Here is a 26,061-nt window from a genome sequence, read left to right on the forward strand (position 1 = left end):
TGTTCTTGGAGGAGACAAAGGCTGACTGCATAAACCATAGTCATGATGCGTTGTCGCCCTCATGATGGTGTTTTACTGGGGAACAGGAAAGTGGGGGCTCTACAAAGTAACCTGAGAATAGAATTCTTACTCTTTTAAAAAAAGTCTTTTTGAGGATCTCTCAATATATTTACGCTTGCGTCTACATCTACTTCTATAGCACTGTTTAAATGTCATCTTTTAAAAAATGTTTCCAAAGCATTAGACTTAATTTTCATAGGAACAACAACACTTTTCCCAATGATATGTTGTCTGTTTATGTAGTTTAAATTACATAATTATAGCAATAAGTACAACTGGCAAAAATGGATTTGGAAACCAATCCATCTGATTCTTGGTGGGAGCAGAAGCATGTGGATGTATGAGAGAGTAGAACACTTGCCTGGAATGCTCATTTTGCAATGGATGTTAGCCAGTGTTTCATACATGGATTGGAAACCAGCAGGTAAATGAGTGAGCTGATTAGGTAGGAGATAATTAAGAATGTGTATAGCTCCGCATACGTGACACATTTCCTATAAAGGAAAAAAAACACATATTTTTGAAAAAAAGTAGAAATTACCATATTACCATATCTGCTTTTTAAACTGAAGATATGTTAGCATCTTTCCATGTGAAAATTGTAGGCATAAAATTTTCTTTGATTGAGGATTTTTTTCTAGCCCCTGCCACATTAGGTACTTACCTTACCTGCTTCTTTAGCATCCTTTGCTTACGTTTGTCCTAATGCTTGTTATACCCTATTTTAATTATTTGTTTGTTTACCTCTTCTTGTTTCTCCTTCAGATTTTTCCCATCAAATCTTTATCCCCTATTACATTTATTATGCCTATTCTAATCACCCTTTTTCTTTTTTTAATTCTTCTGCAATCAGAATTTTACTATTACAGAGTTATTTATAAACTGGTCTTGAATTCAGCTTTTAATGGTTCTTTTCAGTTTTTATTTGACCTCACTTCAGCAGTTGGCCCTTGACTCTTATCTATTTTCTCTCTTCTTATGATTTGTTTTTTTAAAAAAATTATTTATTTATGAAGTATTGATTTACAATGTTGTATTAGTTTCTGGTGTATTCCTTAAGATTTGATGTCATCTTCACTGCCTTTTCTCAGGTGCCTTGGTTGGGAGTTTCTGCCGATTCTCACATGTTAACTGTAAATGTTTCAAACTTGTGTTTCTAAGAAGATGAAGTAGACGTACTTTTACCTATTCCTCACTAAGCACAACTAAAAAAATAAGACATTGTATATGAAATAAATACAAAATGGCACGTAGGCTAGGGAACTTGGGACCCAAGGAACAACATGGTGGTGAGTTCTGTGAATTTTCTTTTTGCCTCTTCGATCCCAGATTTGGACCTAAAGAAGTCAGCAACCTAGAAATACTAATAAGCGTAGACAAAATCCCAATAAAAGGCTACTACTACTCTTAAGCCAGGGGACCATGAAAGGGGCAGCCAGCAAGACAGAAAACTGTGACAGTAACCAGTGTATGCCTACCAAATACCACAGAAGAAAAATAGTGCCCCATCCCCACCCTCACCATCAAAGCCTAGTAGGGAGCCTGGACTTAGACCCCCAGACAGCAATAGCGAGGAGCTCTTCCCTCTCCCCACTGCGATGGTGTCATAGGGCACCAAGTAGAGAGTCAAAACTTGCACCACAATCCATTGGTTAACAAGATAACCCTCCTCCCTACCTCCCTTGTTGGTGCCAGTGGAAGTTCCATGGTGAGCATAATGAGGCAGTCCTATCTTTCCCTGCCAGGGAGGTACCATGGTGGCCAGGTGGGGAGCCCACACACCCACCATGTCTACAGTAACAGGGAACCTCTCCTCAGAGATGTGAGTGGAGGCCAGGTGCAGAACCTGGACTTCTGTTCCCACTTTGCAGTCTTGATGTGCTGCCTCTCCCTCCTCTACTGGAGCAGTATCACAAGAAGCCAGCTTAAAAATAAGAGATTTAAATAGGTCCAAAGTCTCCTAGCTTGGTACCCAAAATTTCCAGGATTCAATATAAAAACCTGTCATCCCAAGAAGCAGGAAGATCTCAAACTGATAAGATAAAAAAGATAATTAATAGATGCCAGTATTGAGATGATGTAGATATTAGAATTATCTGACAAGGATTTTTAAAGCAGCCATCATAAAACTATTCTAATGAGCAATTATGCATATGCTGAAACAAAAGAGAAAATAGAAAGCTTCAGCAAGGAAATAGGAGAAACTTTATTCTTCTTCTTTTTTTTTTTCCTGTATTCTTCTTTAAAGATCCAAATGGAAATTGTAGAAGTGAAAAATATGGCAACTGAAATTAAAAAAAAAAAAACTTACTGAAGGGGGCTCAATAGCAAAATGTAGGAATGAGAGGAAAGGATTGGTAAACTGCAGTATAGAATAATAAAAATTAAAAATTACCTAATCTGAACAATAGAGAGAACATAAAAAAAAAAAAAAAAAAAAAGAACAGAGCCTTAGGGGCCTATGGTACTATAACTAAAGATCTAACATTGCTGTCTTCAGAGTCCTGGAAGGATTTGAGAAAGAGAGCAGGATATTAAATTATTTGAAGAAACAATGGCTGCACACTCCCCAAATTTGGCAAAAGACATCAACCTACAGATTCAGGAAACTTGAATGAACCACAAACAGGATAAACCCAAAGAAATTCACGCTAAGACAAATCATAGTAAAACTTCTGAAAGCTAAGATTTTTTAGAGAGAAAAATCTTGCAAGCAGCAAGAAATGACACTTTAGTTATGTGAAAAAGCAATTTGAATGACATTGGATTTCTCATCAAACTATGGAGGCCAAAAGCCTCATTAAAAGTTTTCAAATGAAGAAAAAAAAGAACAGTCAGCTCAGACTCTTACATACTGTGAAAATATCCTTCAGGAATGAAGGGTAAATCAAGACATACTTAGATGAAAGAAAACCAAGAGAATTTGTAGCCGGTAAACTTAACCTAAAAGAATGACTAAAGAACATTTTCTAAACAGAGGAAAAGATAAAAGAAGGAACCTTGGAATATTAGGAAGAAAAAAAGAGCACTGTAAGTAAAGATAAGGGTATATACAATATACTTTCCTTCTCATGATTTCTGTAAATTATGTTTGATGGTGGAAGCAAAATTTATAATGCTGTCTGATGTAGTTCTGAATCCATGTAGAAGAAATACTTAAAAAACAATGATTCTATAAATGGGAAGAGTAAAGGGAGAGCTGTCATAACAATATACTACAGACTGGATGACTTAAACAACAGAAATTTATTTTCTCACAGTTCTGGAGGCTTGAAACCTTAAGATCAAGGTGCCAGCAGGGTTGGTTTCTTCTGAGGCCTCTTTCCTAGACGTGTAGACGGCCACTGTCTTACTGTGTCCACACTTGGCCTTTTCTCTGCATCCCTGGTGTCTCCTACTCTTGTAAGGACACTCGTCATACTGGATCAGGGCCCTACTCTTATGACCTCAGTTAACCTTAATTAACACTTTAAAGGCCGTATCTACAAATATAGTCACATTGTGGGTTTGGGTTTCGACATACGAATTTTGAGGAATACTTTTCAGTCCGTAACAGGAGGCAAAATTTCTATAATTCACTCAAACTTGTGAAATGGTGACACCAATAAACTGTGACATATTATGACATAATATCTAGAACAAACACTGAATAGGCCATACAAAGAGATATACATGAAAAACACATTAGGTAAATCAAAATGGAATTCTAAAACATGTTGAAGTAAACCATGGGAAGTCAGGAAAAAGAAGATAAAGTGAACAAACAAAAACCAAAAAAAAAAAAGGTTGACTGAAACCTTAACATATTAATAATTACATTAGGTGTAAATGGTTATATGCTAATTAAAGGAGATTTGCAGACTGGATGAAAAATATCACTAGTTATATATTTTCTATTAGAAATTTACTTCAAATATATTGATATAGGCAAATGGAAAGTAAAAGCATAATAGACATATATACAAATGTTAATCAAAAGAAAGCAGTTGTGGCTATTTTTAATATAATTTAGACCTCAGAGTAAAGAAGTAAAAGAGATTGATTCTATATAATAAGAGTCAAACCACCAAAAGCTCAATCCTAAATGTGTATGTGTCAAATCACAGATATGCAAAACACATGAAACAAGAAATAATAGAACTGAAAGGAAAAATAGATAAATCCACAATTAGATATGGAGACTTAACAACTAAGTCAACAATTGATACAACATGTGGACAGAAAATCAAAACGGGTATAAAAAATTCAACACCACCATCAAGCAAAAGCATATATTTATAGAAGAATCCATCCAATGATAAAAGAATACACATTCTTTTCTTATTACCACAGAACATATACCGAGACAGACCATATCCTGGGCTACAGAGCAAACCTCATCAAATTTAAAAGAATTGAAATCATACTAAATGTGTTCTCTCACCAAAATGGACTCAAACTAGAAATCACTAACAGAAAGATAACAGGAAGACTTCTGAACATTTGGAAAGTAAACAACACACTTCTATCTAGTCCTTGGGTCAAAGAAGAAGTCTCGAAAGAAACAAAAAATATACCAAGCATAATGAAAATGAGAATACCACATTTCAAAATTTGTGGGACACATCTAAAGCAGTACTATAGCACTAAACACATACATTAGAAAAGAGGAAAAGGCTCACATTAGTAATTTCAGTTATCACCTTAAGAATCTAAAAAAAATAGGGAATTCCCTGGCGGTCCAGTGGTTAGGACTCCGTGCTCTCACTGCCAAGGCCTTGGGTTCAATCCCTGGTCAGGGAACTACGATCCCGCAAGCTGTGTGGTGCCGCCAAAAAAAAAGAATCTTAAAAAAAAAAGAAAAGAAAGTAAGCCCAAAGCAAGCAGAAGGAGGGAAATAATAAACAGCAGAAATCAATTAAATTGAAACCAGAACAACAATAGAGTAAATCAGTGAAACAAGGAGCTGGCTCTTTGGAGAGATTAATAAAATTGACAAGCCTTTGTTAATACTGATGAGGAAAAAAAGAGAAGACACAAGTTACCAATATCAGGAATGAAACAGAGAATATCACTATAGACCCTACATCAAGAGGGTAATAAGGAAATGCTACAAACAACTGTAAACACACAAAATTGACAACTTAGATGAAAAAGACCAATTCTTTGAAAAGCATAAAGTACTACAACATTCCCAATATGAGATAGAAAATTTGAATAGTCCTCTATTAAGGAAATTGAATTACTAATTTGAAACTCCTTGAAAGACCAAGTACAGATGATTTCACTAGAGAATTTTACCAAATATTTGAAGAAAAATAATATCAATTCTACACAGTCTCTTCCAGAAAATACAAGAGCAGGGAACAGTTTGCAATTTATGAAGCTTGTACAGATAGCAAAACCAGACAAAAACAATAACAAGACAAAACAAAAACAAACCTGAAACCTCCACCTTTACAGAGCAATGTCCATCATGAATATAGACAAAAAAACTTATTGTAATATACTATATGGACAAGGCTAGAGAAGAACAGTCGCCTGATCATATCAATTGATGCAGACAAAGCATTTGATAAAACTTAACCCCTATTTCATGATAAAAACTGTCATAAAAATAAGAATAGATGTTATGGATTGGATTGTGTTCCCCAGAAAGATATGTTTAAGTCCTAACTTGTACCTTAGAAATGTGACTTTATTGCAGATTAATTAAGATGGGATCATAGGGAGTAGAATGGACTCTTAATCTGATATAACAGGTGTCCTTATAAGAAGAAAAGAGACATCGGGAGCACACAACGTGATGACAGAGGTATGGGAATCCTAGATTAACAGCTACCACCAGAAGCTAAGAGGAGGCAAAGAAAGATTCTATCCATAGCCTCAGTGGGAGCCTGATTCTGCTGACAATTTAATTTTGAGCTTCCAGACTCCAGAGCTATGAGAATAAGTTTGTTGTTTTAAGTCACCCACTGTGTGATACTTTGTTATAGCAACCCTAGGAAACTAATACAGAGAGGTACTTTAACTTGATAACATGAATCTACAAAAATCCTGTAGCTACTATGGTATATAGTGGTGAAATACTGAATGCTTTTCCCCTCTGACTGGGAACAAAGCAGGGACTTTCCCTCTTAACACTCTTAACACAGTGCTAGAAGTTCTCGCCAGAGCAATGAGGCCACAATGAAATAAAACACATGAATCAGAAAGGAAGAAATAAAACTGTCCGTATTTACAGGTGACATAGTTGTTTACACAGAAGAGTTCAAAGAACTTTTTGAACTAGAACTAATCACTGAGTTCAGCAAGATTTCAGGATTCAGGATAAACAAAAATCAATTGTGTTTCACAAGAGGAAACGTTTTAGAGCTCTGTTGTACAACAGTGGGAATGCAGTTGACAGTACTGTACTGAACACTTAAATATTCAGAGGGTAAATTTATATTATCTGTTTTTTACCTGAACAAAACGATCAATTGTATTTCTATATTCTAGCAATGACTTTTGGAAAACAACACTATTTACCACTGCTCCAAAACAAACAAACAAACAAAATACTCTGGTGTAAGTCTAAACAAATTGTGTATAGGACTTTTATGCTGAAAACTACAAAATCATGGTGAAGGAAATCAAAGAAGGTCTTAATAAATGGAGACATGTTGTGTGTTCAAGAATGAGGAGACTCAACCCTGTTTGCTTGACCATTTGGGTTATTAGCAGAATTCAATTCCCTGCATTCGTGAGACTGGCATCCTGTTTCCTTGCTAGCTGTCAGTTTAGGGTTGTCTCAGCTTTTTAGATTCCACCCACATTCCTTGGTTCATATTCCCCTTCCTCCATCTTTAAAGCCTGTAAAGGCAGGTTGAGTCCATCTCATGCTTTGAATCTCCTTTCTTCCATTTCATCTCTCTAACCCACCTGGGAAAGAGTCTCAGCTTTAATGAATTACGTAATTAGATTTGGTCCATCTGGATAATCTAGAGTAATCTCCCTATTTTAAAATCATCTGGTAGCAACCTTAATTCCGTTTTTAATTCCCCCTTTGCTATGTAGGGTATTCATAGGTTCTGATGTTGAGACGTGGCCATCTTTGAGGGGTAGGGGTGGGATTACTCTGTCTACCACGTATGCCTAACCCTGTAGTGGCTTCTTATTGCCCATGGCATTGTTCAGTCATCCCTTGGTATCTGTGGGGGATCAGTACCAAAATCTGAGGATGCGCAAGTTCCTTACATAAAATAGTATAGTATTTGCATATAACCTATGTACATTCTCCTGTGTACTTTAAATCATCTCTAGATTACTTATAATACCTAATAATGTAAAGGCTAGGCAAATAGTTGTAAATACAACAGAAATGCTATGTAAATAGTTGCTGGTGTGTAGCAAGTTCAACTTTTGCCTTTTGAACTTTTTGGAATTTTCTTTTTTTCAAATGTTTTTGATCTGCAATTTGTTGATCCCATGGATATGGAGTGCTGACTGTATATAGGTTTTTCACAAGCTCCTTCCTACCTGTTTGGTTTTTTATCTCAGATACAGCCACTTGTGCTTAGCACAGGCCATGCCTTTCATATTTAATGTTTTTGCATGTATTCCCTCTGGCTTAGCGACTTCTCTTTCTTTCTGTGACTTATCCATCAAGACTGAGGGCAGACATCAGCTGCTTTGTTCCCAGGAGAGGTAGGTGCTGCACCTTCTTTCTGTTCCCTTAGCACCATGATTATAGCATGTCTTACATTATGGAAATAATTTTGCTCGACATTTGTTTCAACCAGTAGTCTGTGAATTTTTTCAAGGGCAGAGAACATGTTTTATTCAGCTTTGTATTTCTCATCCCTAGTGCAGTATCGAGCACACAGTGCGCCCCTACTAAAGGCTGACTGACTTAGTTAATGAGCATTTGTTTTAGTAGTGGTGAAACATCATCCTTTGAGCAGCAGTCAGTCAAGTCCTAAAGTGTGATGTAGGACAGGGACTCAGATTTATCCTTCTTGGTTAAGTATGTATAAGTACCAGTTCTAGAATCAGAATTGATGTTTCTGGCATGAAGATTGAAACAGTGTCAGTGGTGTTGCGTGGAATGCGTCATCACTTGGTGCCTTTTTCTAAATATATAAAGTTAAGGTCATGAGCCAGGGCATGCATCGGCAGACTTAGTGCTATTTCTAAGCGACCTTAACTTCTCTCTGTGTCCCTTTCCTTATACAGTTGACCCTTGAACAACATAGGTTTGAACTACATGGGTCCACTTATAAGCAGATTTCTTTCAATTGTAGATACTACTATACTACACAATCTGAGGTTGGTTGAATCTGAGGATGCTGAACCGCGGATATGGAGGTACTGCAGATACAGATGTGGAGGGCTTACTATAAGTTATACACCGATTTTTGACTAAATGGAGGGTCAGTGGCCTTAAGCCCTGTGTTGTTCAAGGGTCAACTGTATATAAAAGTGGAAGGAGTTTCACTTTCATTCCAAAACTATCTTAGTGCTTAATATGTGCTAGGTGCTGGGATTTAAAGACAAATAAGCAATAGTCCCTGTCCTGCAGGTGTATGTAACAGGTGAGGTTGCCCTTATGATCTGGTAGGTTTATTCCAACTCTGACAATCCATGATGCATTTGTCTTTCTCTTCCTTAGAGCACACTTGGGAAGAGAGGTAATAACTTTAACTTTAGTCTATGGGAAACATATAGATGGTGATTTGTTCCTTTGGCCAGGAAGTAAATTTGAGACCTGATTACCATTTCTGCTTTATGAGGTGACTGTATTTGCTTCATACACCCAAAATTACACTGTAAACCACTCTGCACTTTTGATTTCATCCTCTGTCTCTGGAAGCAATAACAATTTCCAATCCTAAGCTGCTTTGAACATTTGAAGGTGGTTTGAACATTTAATCCTAGAGACCAGTTGCCCCTCTCCCTCTTTTTATTTCTTCTGTCACCTTTTCACCTCTTTTTTTCTCCTACATTGAGACCCCTACTAGGAAGTGCTGAATGGTAATACACTTAGAAGTTTTTCTTGAAGCAATTAAAAGAGAAGGGTTTGGTATTTCCAGTTACGGAACTTTTTTTTTTAAACATCTTTATTGGAGTATAATTGTTTTACACTGGTGTGTTAGTTTCTGCTGTATAACAAAGTGAATCAGCTATACATATACATATATCCCCATATCCGCTCCCTCTTGCATCTCCCTCCCACCCTCCCTATCCCACCTTTCTAGGGGGTCACAAAGCACCAAGCTGATCTCCCTGTGAGATGCAGGTGCTTCCCACTAGCTATCTATTTTACATTTGGTAGTGTATATATGTCAGTGCTGCTCTCTCACTTCGTCCCAGCTTACCCTTCCCCCTCCCCGTGTCCTCATGTCCATCCTCTATGTCTGCATCTTTATTCCTGTCCTGCCCCTAGGTTCGTCAGAACAATTTTTTCTTTTTTAGATTCCATATATATGTGTTAGAATGTTGTATTTGTTTTACTCTTTCTGACTTACTTCACTCTGTATGACAGACTCTAGGTCCCTCCACCTCACTACAAATAACTCAGTTTCATTTCTTTTTATGGCTGAGTAATATTCCATTGTATATATGTGCCACATCTTCTTTATCCATTTGTCTGTCGATAGACACCTAGGTTGCTTCCGTGTCCTGGCTATTGTAAATAGTGCTGCAATGAACTTTGGCGTGCATGTGTCTTTTTGAATTATGGTTTTCTCAGGGTATATGCCCAGTAGTGGGATTGGTGGGTCGTATGGTAGTTCTATTTTCAGTTTTTCAAGGAACCTCCATACTGTTCTCCATAGTGGCTATATCAATTTACATTCCCAACAACAGTGCAAGAAGGTTCCCTTTTCTCCACACCCTCTCCAGCATTTATTTGTAGATTTTTTTATGATGGCCATTCTTACTGGTGTAAGGTGATACTTCATTGTAGTTTTGATTTGCATTTCTCTAATGATTAGTGATATTGAGCATTCTTTCACGTGTTTGTTGGCAATCTGTATATCTTTTTTGGAGAAATGTCTATTTAGATCTTCTGCCCATTTTTGGATTGGGTTGTTTGCTTTTTTGATATTGAGCTGCATGAGCTGCTTGTATATTTTAGAGATTAATCCTTTGTCAGTTGCTTCTTTTGCAAATATTTTCTCCCATTCTGAGGGTTGTCTTTTCGTCTTGTTTATGGTTTCTTTGGCTGTGCAAAAGCTTTTAAGTTTCATTAGGTCCCATTTGTTTACTTTTGTTTTTATTTCCATTTCTCTAGGAGGTGGGTCAAAAAGGATCTTGCTGTGATTTATGTCAAAGAGTGTTCTTCCTAACTTTTTCTCTAAAGAGTTTGACAGTGTCTGGCCTTACATTTAGGTCTTTAATCCAGTTTGAGTTTATTTCTGTGTGTGGTGTTACAAAATGTTCTAATTTTATTCTTTTATATGTAGCTGTCCAGTTTTCCCAGCACCACTTATTAAAGGTGCTGTCTTTTCTGCATTGTATTTTGCTACCTCCTTTGTCAAAGATAAGGTGACCATATATGCATGGGTTTATGTCTGGGCTTTCTATCCTGTTCCATTGATCTATATTTCTGTTTTTGTGCCAGTACCATACTGTCTTGATTACTGTATCTTTGTAGTATAGTCTGAATTCAGGGAGCCTGATTCCTTCAGCTCTGTTTTTCTTTCTCAAGATTGCTTTGGTTATTCGGGGTCTTTTATGTTTCCATACAAATTGTGAAAGTTTTTGTTCTAGTTCTGTGAAAAATGCCAGTGGTAGTTTGATAGGGATTGCATTGAATCTGTAGATTGCTTTGGGGAGTATAGTCATTTTCACAATGTTGATTCTTCCAATCCAAGAATATGGTATATCTCTCCATCTGTTTGTATCGTGTTTGGTTTCATTCATCAGTGTCTTATAGTTTTCTGCATACAGGTCTTTTTTCTCCTTAGGTAGGTTTATTCCTTGGTATTTTTTCTTTTTGTTGCAATGGTAAATGGCAGTGTTCCCTTAATTTCTTTTCAGATTTTTTCCTTATTAGTATATAGGAATGCAAGAGATTTCTGTGCATTAATTTTTTATCCTGCTACTTTACCAGATTCATTGATTAGCTCTAGTAGTTTCCTGGTAGCATCTTTAGGATTCTCTATGTACAGTATCATGTCATCTGCAAACAGTGACAGTTTTAGTTCTTCTTTTCCGATTTGGATTCCTTTTATTTCTTTTTCTTCTCTGATTGCTGTGGCTAAAACTTCCAAAACTATGTTGAATAATAGTGGTGAGAGTGGGCATCCTTGTCTTGTTCCTGATGTTAGAGAAAATGGTTTCAGTTTTTCACCATTGAGAACGATGTTGGCTGTGGGTTTGCCATATATGGCCTTTATTATGTTGAAGTAAGTTCCCTCTATGCCTACTTTCTGGAGAGTTTTTATCATAAATAGGTGTTGAATTTCGTCAAGAGCTTTTTCTGCATCTATTGAGATTATTGTATGGTTTTTATCCTTCAGTTTGTTAATATGGTGTATCACATTGATAGATTTGCGTATATTGTAGAATCCTCTCATCCGTGTGATAAACCCCACTTGGTCATGGTGTATGATCTTTTTAATGTGCCTTTGGATTCTGTTTGCTAGTATTTTGTTGAGGATTTTTGCATCTATGTTCAGCAGTGATATTGGTTTGTAGTTTTCCTTTTTTGTGACATCTTTGTCTGGTTTTGGTATCTGGGTGATGGTCGCCTCATAGAATGATTATGGGAGTGTTCCTCTCTCTGCTATATTTTGGAAGTGTTTGAGTAGGATAGCTGTTAGCTCTTCTCTAAAAGTTTGATAGAATTTGCCTGTAAAGGCATCTGGTCCTGGGCTTTTGTTTTTTGGAAGATTTTTTTAAAAAATAAATTTATTTATTTTTGGCTGTTTTGGGTCTTTCATTGCCGCCTGCAGGCTTCTCGTTGCGGTGGCTTCTCTTGCTGTGGGGCACGGGTTCTAGGTGCGTTGGCTCAGTAGTTGTGGCTGACGGGCTCTAGAGCATAGGCTTAGTAGTTATGCCACACGTGGCATGTGGGATCTTCCCGGACCAGGGATTGAAACTGTGTCCCCTGCATTGGCAGGTGGCTTCTCACCCAGTGCGCCATCAGCAAAGCCCTGTTGGAAAATTTTTAATCACAGTTTCAATTTCATTACTTGTGATTGGTCTGTCCATATTTTCCATTTCTTCCTAGTTCAGTTTTGGAAGGTTGTGCCTTTCTAAGAATTTGTCCATTTCTTCCAGGTTGTCGATTCTATTGGCATAGAGTTGCTTGTAGTAATCTCTCGCGATCCTTTGTATTTCTGCAGTGTCAGTTGTTACTTCTCTCTTTTCATTTCTAATTCTGTTGACTTGAGTCTTCTCCCTTTTTTTCTTGATGAGTCTGACTAGTGGTTTATCAATTTTGTTTTTCTTCTCAAAGAACCAGCTTTTAGTTTTATTGATCTTTGCTATTGTGTTCTTCATTTCTTTTTCATTTATTTCTGATCTGATCTTTGTGAGTTCTTTCCTTCTGCTAACTTTGGGGTTTTTTGTTTCTTCTTTCTCTAATTGCTTTAGGTGTAAGGTTAGGTTGTTTATTTGTTTCTAGGTATTTTTTAATGTCCTCTTTGATTTCTTCAGTGATCTCTTGGTTATTTAGTACTGTACTGTTTACCCTCCATGTGTTTATGTTTTTTACAGTTTTTTTCCCCTGTAATTGATATCTAATCTTATAGAGTTGTGGTGGGAAAAGACACTTGATATGATTTCAATTTTCTTAAATTTACCAAGGCTTGATCTGTGACCGAAGATATGATCTATCCTGGAGAATATTCCATGAGCACTTGAGGAGAAAGTGTATTCTGTTGTTTTTGGGTGGAATGTCCTATAAATATCAGTTAAGTCCATCTTGTTTAATGTGTCTTTTAAAGGTTGTGTTTCCTTATCTATTTTCATTTTGTATGATGTGTCCATTGGTGAAATGGGGTGTTAAAGTCCCCTACTATTATTGTGTTACTGTCAATTTCTCCTTTTTTGGCTGTCAACATTTGCATTACGTATTGAGGTGCTCCTATGTTGGGTCCATAAATATTTACAATTGTTATATCTCCTTGGATTGATCCCTTGATCATTATGTAGTGTCCTTCTTTGTCTCTTGTAATAATGTTTATTTTAAAGTCTATTTTGTCTGATGAGAATTGCTACTCCAGCTTTCTTTTGATTTCCATTTCATGGAATATCTTTTTCCATCCTCTTACTTTCAATCTGTATGTGTCCCTAGGTCTGAAGTGGGTCTCTTGTAGACAGCATATATATGGGTCTTGTTTTTGCATTCATTCAGCCAGTCTATATCTTTTGGTTGGGACATTTACTCCATTTTCATTTAAAGGTAATTATTGATATGTATGTTCCTATTACCACTTTCTTAATTGTTTTGGGTTTGTTTTTGTAGGTCTTTTCCTTTTTTTGTGCTTACTGCCTAGAGAAGTTCCTTTAGCATTTGTTGTAAAGCTGGTTTGGTGGTGCTGAATATTCTTAGCTTTTGCTTGTCTGTAAATGTTTTAATTTCTCTGTCAAATCTGAATGAGATCCTTGCTGGGTAGAGTAATCTTGGTTGTAGGTTTTTCCCTTTCATCACTTTAAATATGTCCTGCCACTCCCTTCTGGCTTGCAGAGTTTCTGCTGAAAGATCAGTTGTTAACCTTAAACCTTATGGGGATTCCTTTGTATGTTATTTGTTGTTTTTCCCTTGCTGCTTTTAATATCTTTTCTTTGTATTTAATTTTTGACAGTTCAATTAATATGTGTCTTTGCATGTTACTCCTTGGAATTATCCTGTGTGGGACTCTCTGCACTTCCTGGACTTAACTATTTCCTTTCCCACGTTAGGGAAATTTTCAACTATAATCTCTTCAAATATTTTTCAGACCCTTTCTTTTTCTCTTCTTCTTCTTGGACCCCTATAATTCGAATGTTGGTGCATTTAATGTTGTCCCAGAAGTCTCTGAGACTGCCCTCAATTCTTTTCATTCTTATTTCTTTATTCTGCTCTGTGGTAGTTATTTCCACTATTTTGTCTTCCACTTTGCTTATCCATTTTTTTCTGCCTCAGTTATTCTTCTATTGGTTCCTTCTAGAGAATTTTTAATTTCACTTGTTATGTTGTTCATCATTGTTTGTTTGCTCTTTAGTTCTTCTACGTCCTTGTTAAGTGTTTCTTGTATTTTCTCCATTCTATTTCCAACATTTTGGATCATCTTTACTATCATTACTCTGAATTCTTTTTCAGGTAGACTGCCTATTTCCTCTTCATTTGTTTGGTCTGGTGGGTTTTTATCTTGCTCCTTCATCTGCTGCATATTTCTCTGTCTTCCCATTTTGCTTAACTTACTGTGTTTGGGGTCTCCTTTTTGTAGGCTTCAGGTTCATAGTTCCTGTTGCTTTTGGTGTCTGCACCCAGTGGGTAAGGTTGGTTCAGTGGCTTGTGTAGGCTTCCTGGTGGAGGAGACTGGTGCCTGTGTTCTGGTGGGTGTGGCTGCATCTTGTCTTTCTGGTGGGCAGGGCTGTGTCACATGGTGTGTTTTGTGATGTCTGTTAACTTATTACGATTTTAGGGAGCCCCTCTGCCTAAAGGATTGTTTGTTTTCTTGCTAGTTGTTTGGCTTGGGGCGTCCAGCACTGGAGCTTGCTGGCCATTGGGTGGAGTTGGGTCTTAGGTCTCTGGGAGAGCTCTCACCGATTGATATTACATCGGGCCAGGAGGTCTCTGGTGGTCCAGTGTCCTGAACTCCACTCTCCTACCTCAGAGGCTCATGCCTCACACCAGGCTGGAGCACCAAGACCCTGTCAGTCACATGGCCAGGTACGTGTGGATTTTTTTATCCTTTGGGACATTTGAGGTCCTCTGCCAGCGTTCTGTAGGTGTTCTGTAGGAGTTGTTTCACACATAGATGTATTTTTCATGTACTTGTGGGGAGGAAGGTGGTCTCCACGTCTTACTTCTCCACCATGTTGAAGGTCCACCCTAGCAGTAGTTTTTTAATGGATAGTTCCATTGTGAAATCTCTAGAAAATACAAGTTGCTCACAAACCACAGGATTAACATCTGAAAGTCCTCTCTGTGATCACCCTCTTTGAGGAATGGGGATGGTAGGCATCCCTCTCTCTTCAAAAAGAGGGCTTCTAATAGTAGCTGCTGTCCGGTTAAGGTGTCCGAGAGAGTTGTTGTCAGTTTTCATTTCTCAGATTCGTCCTTGATGGAATCAAGACATAACGTTTCCTTCTAATTTGCTGCAACATTCTTCCAAAGTCAACGCTTTCTGCCTGTCCTCTTCCTGTGAAAGAAGTTGTGTCTGATGTACTGCACCCATATCATTGAGCTCTGTATCTCGATCTTTCAGTTCTCCAGTGAGCAGCTGCAGCTCATTTCCGTTGTTTCTCAATAGTGGAAATCTCACCTTCTCCCGTTATGGAATTTTAAGAGGTAGATTTTGTGTTAAATTAGTACTTAGCACATTACTTTCTGCTGTTTTAAAGCGTTTTTTTTTTTTTTTTCCATTACACGTCATAGTAATCTCTGTCATTTCTATTCACAAATAAAAAAACATTTGCCCAGTGCTTATTCATCCATGAATGCAGGTGTTTTAGTTAACCCACATAATGCCCTATGGCACTATGCTGTCAGGCACAGAATAAATAGCACAGATTTTGTTTCCTGAATATTGATCATTTATAGATCAGTTGATAATTTTTTTCCAGGTTGCTTCTTACATTGATGATGAGAAATTTTTCACTTCTGTAGAAAGCTATCGATTTTAATAAACCTCTGTCAGCACTGCAGACCTGCCTACTCAATATCACTTTTTTATCTTGAACATCTTTTCCAGAAGAGATAGGAAATGATATTTGCTCCTATTCTTAAAAATAACATTGCTGAAAATAATAGGGGTGAGGGCAAGGGTTTTGAGAGAATGGGTTTGTGAATGATAACTTGTTAATACAAGAATATGTTGGCCTTGCAAATTTTTAAGAAAAACATGGAAACTTTTTATGAACATTTAGTTTGTATTATAATATTACCTTTTCAGTAAGTATTTTCATCAGCTTTCTTTTTATGTTTACATATTATTGTTTCTTTTGTTATCAAGCATCTTATCTTCCTTTCCCTGCACCCTGTCTGACTTTCCTTGTTATTGATATGTTTTATGATGTAAAGTATAGTCTGGCTTTCAGAAGGCTGTTGCTAATCTCTCTGATATTATCATTGTCAAGAAATTAATTCCCACCATGAGTTAAAAGGTTGTAGTGTAAAGTAACTGGGTATAATGCTTCTTTACATTCAACCTTAGTAAGTTTCTTTTATAGAGAATTAGTTCATATGTAATATGCATGAGTGGACATAAGTTTTACTTTAATGACTCATGTTCTGCATTGTAGAAGAGAGTTATTTAGTGGGTCCAGAAATAGTTGATTTGAGAAATTCTGTGGGTCCCAGTATTGTATAGTTAAATAGTTGTTATAATAGGGTGATAAATCTTCAAAATAGCTGTGTTCTATTATTTATTACTCAGACTTGATTTACCTGGATTGATATGCTTCCTGAATTTTATAGTGGGCTCCAACATGAGCATATCATGTGCAAGAAAATCTTTTTGTTACATTAACATAATTTTAAAATACTTTGTATATTTTGTTATAAGGCAGTTTTAGGAATAGTAACTTTATTCTGTATGATGATTGAAGGTGATAGCAGTATGAAGAATCCTAAACCATTTATATTAGCTTTACGATATCTTAATGGATATACTTTTGAATATAGAGATTGTTGAGAAACACTTCAAACAAAATACTGAAGTCTTACTGTGAGGTACTAAGACAGGAGGGTCTGATGAACAGTCTGTCCACACATCTCAGTTCCAGCCCAAGCAAAACGTTCAAATTACTCCTTGCATGTTTGATTTCAAGCTTCCCTGTTGCAAGTGAAATAAGAATAAATACAGAATTGGATGCCAACAAGGCAAACAGTTAAGTGGGATGCTGTAGGCGTTTTCATGAAATATGAAAGCAATATTTGAAATGCCTACAAGTAATCTGTGCGATGCTGATAGTGGAGAGTAAACTCGTAACTTTTGAAGTAGCATCCTGGTTTGAAAACACCAACTTATACTGAACTTTTTTTCTTCACCTTAGCTATAATAGTGATCTTCAGTCTTTTCTTTTACATGGAGTATCTTTCCTGTTTAAGTGCATTCTTGAATTAGTTATTCTGTGGTTTTCATAGAGAAGAGATGAGTAAAATAGTCTGAGATGAGTCTGCCAATCTAAATGGCAAATTCTTTTCTTTGTGGGGGGGGTGGTTAAAATCAGAAACTCTGACTATTTGTAGGTGATTAAGTCGTGTTCACAGAAGTGTACAAGTGAAGAAGAGGGAATTTTTTTTTTTTTAATTTTTGGCCACACCATGCCAGAAATGTGGGCTCTTAGTTCCATAACCAGGGATCAAACCTGCGCCCCCTGCAGTGGAAGTGCTGAGTCTTAACCACTGGACCACCAGGGAAGTCCCTGGAATTTTTAAAATAATATTTTTATTTTTCATGCAAATATATTACATTTGGTGTTTACTCTTATTTTCTAAGGAATTAATATTGTGTCTTAAGTAAGAAAATGGCATTATAAGCTGGTATGTGACTTAAATTTTTTATTCTTTATAACACCCTGCTTTTGATTATTGGATGAAAGTTTGTTATTAATATTCCATTTTTCAAAGGCTACACACAGACACACATATACACATAAAATCATACATACAAACAAATATGTATACAAGCACATATATACAAAGAAATACACATATATAGCATATTATATCTTTTTCTTTCCTCTACTTTTTGGAAGACTTATTGTTAACATTATTTTATTTATTGTGCTAGGCTTTCCAAATCAACACTGATTTGTCCTAAGGTGGTTTTCCTATAATCAAGGTGAGCTGTTGTCTATTGGCACTGCTATCCTAATTACATACATACTTTGATTATATTAATGGGTTTAATGGAATAGAGGTGGTTGGGTCAAGATGAAAATATTTATTTAAAAATAATGATAGGGCTTTCCTGGTGGCACAGTGGTTGAGAGTCCACCTGCCAATGCAGGAGACACGGGTTCGTGCCCCGGTCCGGGAAGATCCCACATGCCGCGGAGCGGCTGGGCCCGTGAGCCATGGCCGCTGAGCCTGCGCGTCCGGAGCCTGTGCTCCGCAACGGGAGAGGCCACAACAGCGAGAGGCCCGTGTACCGCAAAAAAATATAAATAAATAATAAATAAAAATAATGATAAAGCTCTTTTTAAAAGTACAACTGAACGTTGAAATTTAAGAAATTGTTAACATTTATAAAGATGTATTTTAGTGGTTTGGAAAATTCTCCTAGAACATGCTTTTACAATATTTTGACTAATTTTTTCAGTAATCTTTTTCTTTATGTAGACTGGAATCTTTTCTCTTTAAATATTGCTCCCTTGCCCAATTTCTGCTCTTTGGAATAGTCCAGAGTGAGGCTTATCCAGTGGTGTGCTGTTAAATGTTTAACAGCCAGCTCTGGGTGAAGGGATACTCTGATTGGCAGCATTTGCTGATTTCTGTAGTGTCAATACTTCCAACATGGCAGGTTTTAAGCTACTAACATGATGTCAATGGACATGGGGCATGGAAGAGCTGGGCACACTCAGCTCTCACAAGCCAAGTGCAAGCTGGGTTCAGCACATCACTGGCTTATCACATCATCGCTCCTTTTTTCACAAAGATTATGAATCCTGAATGATTTTACACATAGTGTTATTCTTTTATTGTATGTATGAGTAGAATACAACAAGTGCAAAATATTTGTGAGTATATAGCGTTATTATGATATTCCAAACTAGAATACTGACTTAATATATGACTACCCTTTCTTCTGTTTTTCAGTTGGGTGGAGAGCTTTGGACATGAGGGGCTTGGATTATTACTGGACATTTTGGAAAAGCTGATTAGTGGCAAAATGTAAGTATTGCTAATCATTATTTCTAATTAAGCTACATTTGCATGTCCAGTGATGATTCCAACATTGATATCTTTTATGCAGACAAGAAAAAATTATAAAGAAGAATCAGCACAAAGTCATACAGTGTCTAAAGGCCTTGATGAACACCCAGGTATGTACATAGGTAATTGTAGTTGTTCTTTATCAGTTCTTACAGAAATTCTTATGAAAGAAGAGTTATGTAATATAGAATTTGCACTAAAGTGATGCATTGCTTTGATAAGCTCTTCAGTATACAATGGAAAAAATATTGAAATATTGATTTCTAGTTTTCTGTCAAATCAACTCTCTCAACAGGAGAAACTTGGGGATGAATAGATCCTCTTCTGGTGCTTAACCCTTCATGCGCAGATTAATTTTCTTTTCCTCCTGTCCTTCCTCCCTACCTCTCTACATCCTTATCTGTCCTCTTTTTTGTTCCCTTCTCTTTCTCCCTTCCCTCTTCTCTTTTAATTTTCAGAAGTATAGCATGAATCAGCTTTGAAATCATAAACGATTATTAAATGTGGTCTGCAGTAATACTTATTACCAAAGAATTAAGTTGGAAAGACTTCGTTTTTATAGTCTAGAGATTTAAATTTTTAATGAAATTAATGTGAACAGATATGAACAGGTCCCAGAGGTGGAGGAACAATGATGCTTAATGCAAGTACAGTTGACCCTTGAACAATATGTGTTTGAACTGCACTGGTTCACTTATATGTGGATTTTTAAAAATAAATACATGTTTGTACTGTAAGTGTATTATTTCTTCCTTCTGCTTTTTTAAAATAACCTTTTCTCTACCTTTATTGTAAGAATATAGTATATAATACATATAGCATACAAAATACGTGTTAATCAACTCTGGGTTATTGGTAAGACTTCTGGTCAAGAGTAGGCTATTTGTAGTTAAGTCTTGGGGGAGTCAGAAATTATACTCGAATTTTTGACTGCATGAGGAGTTGGTGCCCCTAACCCCTGTGATGTTCAAGAGTCAACTGTAATATTGAAACCAAATATAATATGACAGGTCTGCAGTTTGAATATTTAAAGAGGATACATTAGAAGAGATAAATGGTTTATGCTCTGTACTGAAGCTGGGTTTATCTAACTGTGTTTCCTTTTTTTCATACTGTTAATTGCAGAAATTAGCTCTATTCCATGCCATGTCTCTAGCTCTAACATCTAATCATATCTATCTCATGATGTGTGCAGTAATGATAGGTGTTTTCATTCATTAGACAGCGGGAGAGGAACTTTTATCTATGTTGGGTGATGATTTGTGTTTTATAGCAAAACTGTGTATTTCTGATTAATTTTAATTTTTAATATTTTTGCCTTATCCTTATTTATTTATTTTTTGAAGATGTTGGGGGTAGGAGTTAATTAATTAATTAATTAATTATTGCTGTGTTGGGTCTTCGTTTCTGTGCGAGGGCTTTCTCCAGTTTTGGCAAGCAGGGGCCACTCTTCATCGTGGTGCGCGGGCCTCTCACTATCGCGGCCTCTCTTTTTGTGGAGCACAGGCTCCAGATGCGCAGGCTCAGGAGTTGTGGCTCACAGGCCTAGTTGATCTGCGGCATGCGGGATCCTCCCAGACCAGGGCTGGAACCCGTGTCCCCTGCATTAGCAGGGAGATTCTCAACCACTGCGCCACCAGGGAAACCCTATCCTCATTTTTAAAATAAACTTGTAGAGAACTTCGTATTTAAGTACTTGTACTTAAATTATTGACATTTACATTTCTTTTTATTAAATTCAGCAAATATTTATATTTTCTAATTATTTTTTAATTGAATTATTTATGGAGTTTTCATCATTTTCTGGAGTTAAGTTTTCTATTTTTAACCAATGAAATATTTTTCACCTCCCTGCTTCCTCCAATCAGATACGATTTTCAGGGAAAATATCTGATGTAGAAATCACAAGTACTTTCTGTACTGAACTCACTGTTCTGTGAGAATTTGATTTTAGATATATTATGTAACCTTTGTAGAGTATGTTTTAAGAGTGAGTGAATAAAGGAATCAAATTGCTCATAGGGAGACTGGAAATTTCACTGATGATGGGAAGGCTAAGAGCAGCGAAAACCCAGGAACATTTTTCCAAAACAAAGGGGCACGGGGCATTTGGATCATAATTTGAATTTAAGAATGTCATGGTTAAAGTGAAGTGGTATATAGAAGATAATATTCCTACTTGGTTTAAGACTGAATTGGAAAAGGAGTAAACTTTATGTATTTATATTCTAATTAATATAATGTGATTTATTGTTAAATAATGGATTATTTTGTTTATAGTTTATGTGGAGCTGGAATATATTCCATTTGCATTTATTACTGTCATGCTGCTATGAATAAAAAGTTATTGGTACTTGGAATTATAATGTCTGAATTCTAAACATAATTATATGTGAAATTTTTTGGTAAATATATTTTTTCCAGGATTGGTTGATGGTTTTTCCTCTACCTTACTGTGCAGTCTTTATAAAAGTTCATTGAATGATGAAAAATATAGGCTTTAAGAGAAAAAAATGTATGTACTAGTACCTTATTTGGTACTAGTAATTAATCATATAATTGATATTATGAGTGAATCTGATATCATTGTATGAAATTGAATTTTTTTATAATACTAAATTGAACTTTATAATAGTGTTTAAATAGAAGAAGATTTTGAATATTTATTAGGAAGAAAATAAAAGTTAAGATAAAAAGTTAAATACCTTTAAATTAAGAGGTAGTCAAAACAGGAGTTTCTTTTTGTCCAGTTAACTTTTTGTGTTAAGGTGTGTACCCCCAGCGAGGGTGCCTTTTTCCTGAAGCCAGCCCCCTCCCTACGTTATCTCTGCTGCTGGTATTAACTCAACGTGGGTAGTCATTCAGCACCAATGTTCATGTAGGGCATCTGACACAGGGATTTAGGGTATTCACCTTCCCCTGCCTAACACACCTTCAGTGGCCTGTAGTTCTATGAGGTAATAATAGGCCTCAAGTAGAATGCAAAGGGAACTTATCACTGGTCCTCAGTTTAGAACATTTGAGTTTTCCTAAACTCTGGAGTGGATCCTTGACATTCAGTGGAGAGACAGACCTTCCAAAATTGGTCACTATCTCTCTAACCTTGTAATAGCCTTCATTTAATGCACTTTAAGTGCCAGCACTGGTAAGTTGACTATTTCTCTCACAGAGTCAACGGGTTTAGTTTTGCTTTGTTTTTTTAAATAATTGAATGAGTAATTTTATACAAGTAGGCAGCAGTTCAGTCTTTAATTCTAGATACAGTAGTGGTAACCTGGCCTCATTCCAGTCTCAAAATGAGCACCGTACAATTTTCCATTAGCGAAGTCAGAGAATATTGCCAGTGATGCAGCTTTGAGTTCACAGGACACTGGTCGAAACTAGGAGATCAGAGAATGCTCCTGTTCCACTCTTGACACATGGTTTAGGGTCAGAGGGCCTGACAGAGAAGGTAGGTGGTATCCCTTAGAGGAAATCAGTATGAGTTGCTTTGAATGGCTGGAGGAGCCACAGGATTCTGATTCCAGAAGGGCAGGTGCTGGCTCATGCCAGCCCAGAGTGGGGGAAGTGAAGGAGGAAGTGCTGAAGGCAAGCTTTACTCAGTCTCAGGTTTATTAGGACAGATCTAACCCTTTGGTACTTGGTAATCATTGGCTGATTGACTTTTTGAATTGGGTCTAAGTGGTACATTACAAAACTCTGACAATTCCCTGGAATGATTGTCGAGGCATATTGTAGTCTTTGGCCCCATGCCTGCTTTTCTTTGTTTCCAGTTATGAAACAGCCCAGAGTACCACAAAAGTGAGCATTTCCTGGTTGGTTTAGCTGTTTCCTTGTAAACGTTTCCCTGTCACCAACAGGACAGAGAAGTCCCTTCAAAAATCATACCCTGGGGACCTTGACCCTTCTGTTTGTACTTCCTTCTTTGTACCTGTGTTCTTTAGATAGTGGTTTAAAGCAAGTGCAATATTTCACCACAGTGTGAAGCTTCTTTACGTAAATGCGATATACAAGACAGGAAACTTATAAATAAGTTTTCATAACATTCATAACATTCAAAGCATTTGGATTTAAGCTTGTTATAGATTTTACTTTGATACCAATACCTAGTGCTAATTTTGAGTTCGTAGGTCTGTAATTGAGATTAAGTTCCTTTTTAGTGCTTAGTAGTAATTCTAATCAACTAAATTCTCACTCTTTAAAAGGATCCTCTGGGATGTATGGTAGATAAATAGTACTGTTTTATTGCTTCTATTCATCCTCTGTTATTTGATACTTATCTTCCATAAATTGTGAGTAGACCCTAAGAGATGTATACATCCTTAAATCAAAACACTAAGTCATTAACATAACTCCTATCTTCCAATTGAATGTGACATCCTGGCAGTAGCAAACTTTGGCCTCATTCAAAATCATTCCATTTATATAATGTGTTTACAACTGCATTGTCTTTCTGATAACAAAATATTGTTCAGATCAGAATACACGTGTTCTTATGGCAGTTTCTACATGGTATCAGCCCGAATCACCCTTCAGCTTTTGCCTGTTCATGAACTAAGTGTTACTATCTAGGCCTGCACTGTGTAATGTGGTTGCCACATGTGGCTACTGAGCCCTTGAAATGTGGCTAGTCTGAACTGAGATGTGCTGTAAGTGTACAATACACACTAGATTTTGAATACTTAGGAAGAAAAAAAAAGTAAAAATATCTCATCAATAAATGTTCTATATTGATTATGTGTTAAAATGATAATATTTTGGGTATATCGGAATAATTCTATTAAAATCAGTTTTACTTTTTGTTTGAAATTTTACATTGCACATGTGGTTCACATTATATTTCTCTGGGACAGTGATCTGTGCATTTATTTGTGGTACTTCTTACCAACCTTCCTTGCCAGTAGAGCTCCTCATGGCCTCAGTGTCTGGTTCAGTATCAGTCTGTTCATTTTGTATGTTCCTGTTGGGAATCTCAGTATTCCTCACTGCTTCTCTCTTTCTCTAGTTGGCCACTTATCTATCTTAGTAATTATCAGTCATATTGCTATAAAATTACCTTTGAGGGGTTATCTATATTTGATTGATTCTCATAGTTCTTAATGTAAAGGGAATACTTCTATGAATTTTTTTAGGATGTTATGCATTCTTTATATTTTCTGGCTTTACTACATGTACACGTGTATTATCTTATAAACATTTTAAAAATAACTACATTTCCTTCAGGGCACTATTTTTTCAACTAACCACTAAAATTTAACCTCTTATTTCCAAAATGTTGTAGTATGGCTTGGAAAGAATTATGAGTGAAGAGAGGAGTCTTTCTTTGTTAGCCAGAGCCATTGATCCTGAGAAGCCCAGTATGATGACGGATGTGGTTAAACTCCTTTCTGCAGTGTGCATTGTAGGGGAGGAAAGCATGTAAGTCTTCTCAACTTATTTCTCTCATTACATAATAATTTAATACAGTTTGAGTCATATAATGTTTTCATTATTCTATTTTAGTCTAGAATTTACTTTAAAAAAATGAACTATACTTAAGCAGGTGATTTAGATTTATATTGGCTGAACAGAAATGTTTGAGTAGTAATTTTTTTCTCTTAATCAATATAGTAGTTATGGGCTAACATGTTTCTATGAAAAGTAGATTTCTTCATTATATTTAAACTGTTCTGAACTCAAAACCTAAATAAATATTCTAAATGGAGACTTTGAAAAATATACAAATTGGTTCTGTTTCTTATTTATTTATTGGATAGAATTAATTCAATAATAAGTGTGTAATTGATAATGTAATGGTTGAGGGTGCAAGGTCCTTGACAGTAAAGTACATACTAAAGTTTTAACTTTAAAGACGTTATCCACAATTGCTAGAGCTGTAACTAAAAGACCATTATATACATATTAAAAGATAAATAAAAATAAACCTGTTTTTCTTTTTAAGGAAGATTAGTGTTCTTATTACAAGAAAGCATTTAAAATTTATTTAAAATACTTTTTATAAATGATAAAGATATACAAGCTGAACAACCAAAAGAACAAACAGAAATGGCCCTCCCTCCTATAAGGGTAGGCAGAGCCCTGTAAGTGAAACCTCCTGCACACATTTAAAAATTGTCCATGTAGAGGTCCTGTGGGGCCGATGACTGTTGCGCCGCTCAGTTTGGACTTAGTTGGAGAGTCAACAGGCACCACTCAGCCCCGGCCCTCTGCCCCCATATGTAGCTATAGTGTGTATCCCTGGATGAGGCCGTGCCTGCTGCAGTCCCAGCTGCAAAGCCAGACGTACAGCTTCTGCACTTTCCCATTTTAAAAAGGCCATGTTAATTTTGGTGCAGAAACCTAAGTGTGAGTTTAATGTCGACACATAAGATACTTCCTGTTCTTCCCCAACTCCTTTCTGCTCCTCCTCCATCCTCCTCCCTTGGCTTCCCTCCTTCCTCTTCCCCCCTCTCTCCCTTACTTCTTGTTTCTTCTCTTTTCTCTTCTTCCCTTTTCCTTCCCTATCCCTTCCTCCCTCCTTTCCTTTCTTCTTGTCCTTCTCCTTTACCTTCTCTTTCTTAATCCTCTTCCTCTTTTTCCTCCTCCCTCTTCTACTCCTCCTCCTCCACTTCCATATTATTTTTATTATTTCTTGACTTCAGGATAGGTCATCAAAATGAGTAAATAACTCTTAGGACTAAAGTGTCTACGTCCACAAACTGTGTGAGCTTTTACAGTATGCTGGGTACTGTTAGCATAAGCATTCTTTAAAGAAGTAGCAAGTATACTTCTTGCATAACCATTATTCTTTATATTTGACTGTAATTCCTTAGTACTATATGTTTTTGGGCACCAGAGCTTCATTTATTTATACTCAAGACAGAGTAGGGTTATAGTGGTTAAGAGCATTTATATAGTGCTCACTACACAGGTTTATCATTTAGTAGACCTGAGACCCTAGA

The 26,061-nt window shown here is 36.5% G+C and overlaps 1 protein-coding gene across 2 annotated transcripts in view; it reads left to right on the top strand.

The window, feature by feature from the left end:
* Positions 1 to 26,061, top strand: part of DIAPH3 (diaphanous related formin 3) — a 546,908-nt gene that overhangs the window by 139,923 nt on the left and 380,924 nt on the right. For both annotated transcript variants that reach the window (XM_027116137.1, XM_027116138.1), the window contains 3 exons: positions 19,004 to 19,078; positions 19,161 to 19,230; positions 24,402 to 24,538. In XM_027116137.1, coding sequence (XP_026971938.1) covers positions 19,004 to 19,078; positions 19,161 to 19,230; positions 24,402 to 24,538 — 282 coding nt within the window. The remainder of the gene's footprint in view (positions 1 to 19,003; positions 19,079 to 19,160; positions 19,231 to 24,401; positions 24,539 to 26,061) is intronic.

This window comes from Aethalodelphis obliquidens, unplaced genomic scaffold, assembly GCF_003676395.1.
Source record: "Aethalodelphis obliquidens isolate GAN/ISIS:26980383/991018 unplaced genomic scaffold, ASM367639v1 scaffold16, whole genome shotgun sequence".
Classification (NCBI taxonomy): domain Eukaryota; kingdom Metazoa; phylum Chordata; class Mammalia; order Artiodactyla; family Delphinidae; genus Aethalodelphis; species Aethalodelphis obliquidens.